A 7,452-nucleotide genomic window follows, 5' to 3' on the forward strand; every position below is an offset into this window, starting at 1 on the left:
CCCCTGCTCGTGGATGTCCCACCCGAGGAACGTCCCAGGAGCGCCCCGTTTTCTGCTTATTTAATATTTATGGCTATTTAATATTTATCTGGCCGGGGATGCTCCCGGTCCGGGGGTCCCCGTGGTGGATCCGTGCACGGGTATCTGTGCAGCATCACCCTTGTTTAATATTTAAACACAAGCGTATCTCTGCTACGAGGTTCGGGAGCTGGGCCGAGCCCCCGCAGCTGCCGCGGCACCGCCTGTGCCTCAGTTTCCCCCTGCAGCATCCCACGGGAAACCGCCTTCATCCGAGGATGAGGATGCTCCAGAGCAGCATCTCCCTGCCTGGGCTGCAGCCTGCAGCCTGCAGGGCCACATCTGATGGGTGTTATTTCCAGTAATTAATATTTATTAGCCATTAGGGAGGGAGGGGAGGATGGAAATGTCGGGGGGATGCAACCCACCCAGAATGAGGCTTTTCTGGGGAGCACCAGCGCTTGCGGGGGGCTATCTCTGCTCTGTCCCCCTTGCCTGCTAAATTCGGGGTATTTATTGCAGTTTAACTTATTAGTGCCCATCCCTGGCCGGGAGGAGCTGCTTGGACATGGTCCCATCCCCTGAGCCTGACGCAGCCCCGGTCCCGTGGCCGTGTGGGAGCTGCGGGCGCGGGGGCGGCGGGTTTTGTACTATATTTATTGCTGCAGTTGGGTCAGCCCCGAGGAACACATGCTACTTTTTTTTTTTTAATTTGTGATAAAAATGGAAATAAATTCTATTTTTTGCTCTGTCCTGCTGTCTCCTGCCTGCTTGTGGGGGGACGTGGAGTGACCGGGCGTGGGGACACGGGGACAGAGAACAGGGGACCAGGGAATTTGGCACTTGGGGTTGGGCTGTGGCTGCCGGTGTCGGCTCAGTGGTGCACAGTGCCACTGGAAACCAACCCCCCTGGTGCCCTCACACCATGGCCCGAGCCCCCCGAGGGCTGGGAGGCACCCGTGGGGCATCTGCTTCCTCCCACCCCCGGCAGCATCACTTGGGCAAGAGCCGATTCCTAGAAAGCTCCGGAAGCCACCCGCGCTGGGAGGACCCACCCACCCCTCTGCTGCTGCTGCCACAGGGGAAATCTGCTCCAGAGCTGCCTCGGGATGTGCCCAGAGCCCTCCCGGAGCGACCACAGCGGGACGAGGCTTCCAGCAGTGAGGAAGGCAGGGTGCTCATGGCAGGGTGGATGGACAAACGGATGTGGCAATGTCAGGAGACCCCTGGGCATCTCCCTGCCCCAGAAAGCCCCTGCAGCCACCCCCAGCCTCGCCCACCCCGGGCTGTCCCTGCGCTTCTCAGCTCCACCAGATCCCTTTCCTCCCACCGGGGTCACACTCAGGTCCTGTGACCACCAGCATCCATCGTCACACTCATTCCAGCCCCACAGGGACAGAACCCAGGGCCAGTGGCAGGAGTTCCTGCCTTCCCCTGACTTCCCAGCCCTGGGAAGGGGCTGGCACAAGGCCAGAGCCCGATGGCTGGGCTCTCATTGCCAGGGGAAGCCCTCACTCCCAGGCGTTTGGCTGCACACACCCCCACGGGCAGCAGCTCCCTCCTTCCTCTCCCACCTCATGGGTGCTTACAGAAAATCCCCCTCTTCCCGCTCCAGCCCCTTCCTGGAAGGGGAAGCTCCAGTGCCAACGCCAGGCACGGTGCTGTCGAGGCAAATATTGACAGAGCCGGGAAGGCCACGAGTGCCGGGTCCTGCTCTTTGCTCCGGGCTAACGGTAAAGAGCTGCCCCTGGGCGAGCAGCGGTGCCCGGGTGGGTCGGTGCCAGCTCAGCGTGGCACTCACACCGGTGTCAGGCCTGGTGAGGCCATCCCAGCCCATCCTAGTGCGTGCCACAGCTCCGTTAGCTGCCCCACCCACCCCCACGGCTGCTCTGCACATGCCCTGGAGCAGGGATGAACCCACGGGAGCAGTGGGAAAGGGGAAGATGCTCCCTCCCTGAAGGCCAAGGACCAGCCAGCACCCGCAGCTACCCCAAGTGCATTGGGATCTCTCCCTCCAGCAAAGCCCGGGAGCAGCCAGGAGTGAGCTGGGAACTCCACCAGTGCTGAGGGGGCAGAGGCACAGCCTGGTCCCAGAGCTGTGGGTGCCCGCTGGCCCCACTTCCCCCTCAATGAGCCAACACGAGTGAAGAGGCAGAGGCACAGCCACTCCGGCCCTGCCACCCCCTCAGGGTTGGGAGTTGGTGACGCTCCAGGAGGATTCACTGCTGGAGCAGCTGATGGGGTGTGGGAACAGTCCCGGGGGACCCTGTCCCAGCAAGGGGCTGGTGCGATGCCGGTGAGGCCGCGGTTACTCAGTGGCCACCAGTGCGTGCTCGTCTCGGCCTGAATTCACACTCATGGGGAGGAATTCCGGCAAGAACTCACACTCATGGGGAGGAATTCCGGCAAGAACTCACGCTCACGTGGAGAAATTCCCAACAAGAGCCCACTTGTGGCTGACAGCACAGCAGGGAAACATCCCTGCTCCACCCAGCGCAGCACGGAACACTCCAGGGGTCTGGGACAGGGAGAGTGGAATTCAACCCCCTTCCCAGCACAGGGCTTGGCCACTGACTCCCCCATCGCTCCCCAAAACAAGGGATTTTGGGGAGCCCCAGGACCCCAGACAGAGAAGAGGCAAAACCTGGTTCTACAAAAGGATTGAATTATTTATAGAATAAAAAAAATCATGGGGGGGTCTCAGTCTCGAAGCTCTCGTGAGGCAGCACAGGGATGGCTCCGGGCACTGAAGGAGCAGCCCATGGGCAGGGCGAGGCCAAGCTGCAGTGACAGAGGCCATCCCAGGGATCCAGGTTGGCAGGGAGGTGCCCGGGATGCTCAGGGATGTGCCCCCTCAGAGCGCAGCGATGGCCTTGGCAGCGACACGTCGGCCCAGGGGCAGGCTGAGGTCAGTGATGGCCAGCACGATTTTGGGGCTGGACATGGTGGACACTTTCACCAGCTCTGAAACCTGCCCGGGGGCACAGGAGAAGCACAGTGAGTGTCCCCAGAGATGGAGACAGGCGAGACAGGCAGCAGGACCCCCAGATGTGCCCCGTCCCGTGGGACCCCAGCGCACCCCCGAGCAGGGACAGGGGTGTCACAGCCACAGGGCTCACCATGGTGAAGGGCATGAACTGGAGGATGCTCCCACGGCTGCCCTGCTCCAGGCACTCCACACACTCCTCCATGAACCACTGGACAAACTGGGTGTGGGTCCCGGCCGTCTTGGCCCCCAGGATGGAAGAGATGAGCAGGAAGAGGTTTGCTGTGGGGACAGGGACAGATCAACAGTCAGGTCAGTTCTGGGGGGCTGGGGGTGGCCCACACCTCCCACTGGTGCCCCATCCTGGCTGGATGTGACCCCACAGACCCGTCCCCACCTTACCCAGCACACGGTTGAGCGGGTCCCTCATGCTGACGGTGTGGAGCTGGGAAGCAGAGAGTGAGCTGCTCATGGAGCGATCTGTGGGCAGCAGAACAGGAGTCAGGAACAGCCTCTTGGCTGTGCCAGTGTGCCCACCCTGGCCAGCTCCGGCCACTCAAGGCGACCCAGCTCCAGGAGGGGTTTTGCCACGAGTTACCCCGTGGAGCAGGAGAGGTTTGGGCCCCCCATACCCCATCTGAGTCTGTGCCACTGGGGCACCCCAGAAACACAGCACAGTCTGTGCCACGTCCCCCCTGCCAGCTCCCACAGAGCCAAGAGCCCGGGGGGGATCCCCACGCTGCTCCCAGGGGATGTCACCATCGGGAGAGAGGAAGAGCAGCAACACACACGTTGCACATCCTGTGTGAGAGCCAGATGTTCAACAGCTGCACAGCAGCTCTGCAATCTCACTGTCAGGGTGCAGTCCAGCTACCAGAGCTGAGGCACGTCCAAATCTAGCAGCAAACCCCGGGATAGACCAGGGGGCTTGAGCTGACCCCAAATGGGTGCTTCTGTAGGAGGAACTGGGCCAGCTCTGCTCCAACAGGATGGAAATGCCCTGGGAAGGCTCTTGTGCAGACCCCACGGTCCACAGCTCCTGCCCAAACCAGCAGGACCCACCTTGTGCTGCTCTTGAGGATGCTCACCAAAAAAAGAAAGCCCTCCCACACTTTTCTCATGGAATCACATGAGTTATGTGGCCGCTGCAGGAAGCAGCGTTTCCACATCACTGCAGAAAACAGCCCAAAAAAGTCCTGAATGTCGCTGGGAAGAGGTGGGACTGCCTCAGGAGTTAAAAAAAGATAAGTGAGATAAAGGGAAAAGCCCGTATTTCGACAGTAACGAAACCAGAGGTCAATGGATGTGTCGAAAACTAATAACTGAAGAGCACATTTGGGATAAGGGGAGAAACAATGACCAGGAAAGGTCCTGACTCACTGCCCAGGAGTGTGGACAATGCACATGGGAGCCATGACAGCACCCGCCAGGCAGGACATGGACCACCGGAGCTGTCGCAACCTGTGACACCACAGGGACACGGATGTGTCCCAAGGCTCTGCTCCAGCCTTGTTCACAGCACTGGAATGTCAGGATTTGGCCTCAGACATCAGGAATGTCACTTCCGGCTCTGGTCCCATGCAGGGTGGTTGAGGGGACGTGGCTCTCAAAGCCCCCCTGATCCCCTTGGGTGTGGGGTGCTGGGTTGGGGGGCACCAGCATGGAGAGAAGGTGCAACCTCACCCCTTGAAGTTGTTCAGATCAGAGGAATAAAGAGTTTGGCCTTTCCCTTTTCCAGGATAACTGAAATAACACTTGAGAGCCCTAAATCCTCACCCGGCCTGTTTGGGAAGGGAAGGGGTTTTGTGCAAATACACATTTCACACCCAAACAGAACAGCAAGGCAGGATGGTGCCCTGCCAGGAGCCACCCCCACCCCATTCCCCACACTTACTAGGGCTGGAGAGGATGTTGGAATCCTCCTCGTTGGAGCTCAGCAGGCGCATGAGCTTGGAGGGCTGCGTGTCATCCAGCGGGAACAGGCTGATGTAATCCTGGGGGAAAGAAAGAGGGGGTTCAGCCCCACCAGCCCCTCGCTGAGGGGGGTGTCCTGGCCCACCCTGGGCCCAGGACTATGATCTCTGTTCACCCACAGCACCCCAACCTGGGCAGGACACATCCAGACCAGCTCATTACAGCCCCTTCCCCAGGAAAGAGAAGGAAAGCCCTGGATTTTAAGGTCAAAAGACCTCAAAGAGCCCAGAGAAGCTGGGCAGGGAGTCTGCTCTAACCCACCCACTCCTGCCAACCTCCCCTCCCAGGACACTGCTGCTTTTGGGCACAAAGAGCCCCCAGCCAACCCCTGCTCCACACCAGACACACCTCGATGTCCTCCCGGTGCCGCTTCTTCTGCCGGGCCGAGGCCTGGCCCTTGTTGTGGGAGGAGTAGGAGCTCAGGGCACACCACACAGAGAGCCTGGGGACAGAGCAGGGACACAGCCAGGTGCTGCCAGCCCACCTGAGGATGAGGTGTGAGCCCAGGGATGGGACACAGCAGGTCCCTCCTCAGAGGGGGACAGCAGGGAATGGGACCCAGAGTGGGAACTGTCAGCACTGTGCCAGGGACAGGGAGGGATTTGAGTGTCTAGGACCTCCATCCCAGCACAGACCATCTCCTCACCTCCCCAGCCAGGCTCCCCAAAGGACACAGTCTCCCATGGGTCTGGGGTCTTACTTGGCCAGGGCCTTCCCAGGGGGGTCCATGAGGGTGTGCCACTTGGAGGAGTCCGTCAGCAGGTTGGGCAGGATGTGGCCCAGCAGCGTCAGCGTCAGCTGCTGCATGTCCAGGCAGAAGATGGCATAGAGCAGCTCCACGGCCCGCAGGGTGTGCTCCTTCCGCGTCTCCTTCAGCAGCTCCTGCAGGGAGGAGGGCAGGGAGGAGGGAGGCACGGGCAGGGCTGGGCCTGCCCCCTCCCCTCCAGTGCCCAGCAGTCAGCCCAGAGACACTGAGGGCACTGGGAGCACAGACCAGACCCATCATTCCCACCGTGGCACTGGGGGTCCCTCCTGCCCCCCCATACCTTGACCAGGTTGTTGCAGAACCAGTAGACCCCCCCCATGTGCAGCAGGGTGTCGAAGATGTGGATGGAGCGGCTGTCCACCCAGCCCTTCTCCAGCACCTTGGTGAACATGCTGGTCAGCACCTCCTTGATGGGCTTCTTGGGGGGCAGGAGATTCCAGTAGGGAATGGTGTCCATGCCCGTGGAAGGGAACTTGATCTGCGTGGCCGTTTGCTGCAGGACGTCGGCGCACATGTGCTCCAGGATGGAGCTCATGATCACCACGCTGCAGAGGAGAGACGGAATCAGGAGGGAACTGGGAAGGGGAAGCAGGGCAGGGAACAGCCTGGCACTGGGAGGCAGGAGCAGGGCAGGGACAGGCTGTGCCCGAGCTCACCGCTCGTTGTAGAACTGGAGCGTGTTCTCCCCGTACAGGGGGGTCGCGAGCTGCCGGATCATCTGCAGGGACTTCTCCCGCTCGTCCAGGCCCAGCATGCGGACGTGGGCCACCAGCCAGGCCACGGCACACACTGCCATGCTGCACACCTTCCCCTTGATGTTGTCCGTGATTTTCTAGGAGAGGAAACGGAGCAGAGGATGAGCACAGACGGGTGGATGCTCAGGAATCGCCTCCCAGGGTTGTGGGTCCCGACTGCGGGGTCCAAGCCCTTCCCTCCTCCATGGGTGACATTGTCCCTGCCAGTCCCACTGCCAGCTGGTGGGTCAGGGCAGCATCACAGGGCTGAAGCCACATCAGTTCCCCCCTCCCAAGTCTCAGTGAGCTCCGAGGCAGCTGCAGGAGAACAGGGGACCCTGGAGCATCTCGACCCCTGGCCCCTCCTCAGGACACAGCACAGCCCCGCTCTGCCCCCCACCAGCCCCACCTGGATGGACTCAAAGGTGAGGACACCGTTCTCCCAGGCATTGAGGATCTCCAGGATGGCAGCTGAGATGCTCAGACACACCTCGTGCCACTTCATCTGCCTGTCAGGGAAGAGGTGGGGGGTTCAGGCACGGCCACAGGGCCAGGGAAGCTGGGGTGGGGGCTCACGGGTGGGCTCTTACACCAGCTTCATCTCGGAGGAGTTGTTGAGGAGGGCGACCAGGGACTCCACCTTGGTGGAATCCGGGCGGAAGCAGGGGTGGTCGGGGTTGAGGATCTTCCCCTCCTCGGGCATGCAGGTCAGCATCCAGGTCTCGAAGAAGGGCACCTCGCCCGGAGGGTTGGAATCCGACAGGATCACCTGGAAAGGAGCCGGCACGGGGTCTGCACCCCGCGGGGACCCTGCTGGGGACCCCACCCTGGGGTGAGACCCCCACCCTGGGGTGAGACCCCCACCCTGGGGTGCTCATGGCCGGGGGAACAGCGCCGCCCTGTGGCCCGGAGGGAGAAACAGGCACCGGTCAGCCCCCAGTAAGGCACTGGTCAGCCCCCAGTAAGGCACTGGT

The 7,452-nt window shown here is 61.4% G+C and overlaps 1 protein-coding gene across 1 annotated transcript in view; it reads right to left on the reverse strand.

Annotated features, from left to right (window-relative positions):
• Positions 1–2,663: 2,663 nt before the first annotated feature.
• The window catches only part of MED24 (mediator complex subunit 24), a 17,477-nt gene continuing 12,688 nt past the window's right edge, over positions 2,664–7,452 (reverse strand). The window contains exons 17-26 of the mRNA XM_027702413.1: positions 7,069–7,247; positions 6,888–6,987; positions 6,401–6,576; positions 6,025–6,289; positions 5,679–5,860; positions 5,327–5,420; positions 4,899–4,998; positions 3,407–3,484; positions 3,138–3,286; positions 2,664–2,989 (exon numbers count right to left, since the gene is read on the reverse strand). Of these exons, the coding sequence (XP_027558214.1) occupies positions 2,873–2,989; positions 3,138–3,286; positions 3,407–3,484; positions 4,899–4,998; positions 5,327–5,420; positions 5,679–5,860; positions 6,025–6,289; positions 6,401–6,576; positions 6,888–6,987; positions 7,069–7,247 (1,440 nt within the window). The 3' untranslated portion in view covers positions 2,664–2,872. The remainder of the gene's footprint in view (positions 2,990–3,137; positions 3,287–3,406; positions 3,485–4,898; positions 4,999–5,326; positions 5,421–5,678; positions 5,861–6,024; positions 6,290–6,400; positions 6,577–6,887; positions 6,988–7,068; positions 7,248–7,452) is intronic.

Source organism: Neopelma chrysocephalum, unplaced genomic scaffold (assembly GCF_003984885.1).
Source record: "Neopelma chrysocephalum unplaced genomic scaffold, ASM398488v2 Primary Assembly neopelma1_184, whole genome shotgun sequence".
Taxonomy (NCBI): domain Eukaryota; kingdom Metazoa; phylum Chordata; class Aves; order Passeriformes; family Pipridae; genus Neopelma; species Neopelma chrysocephalum.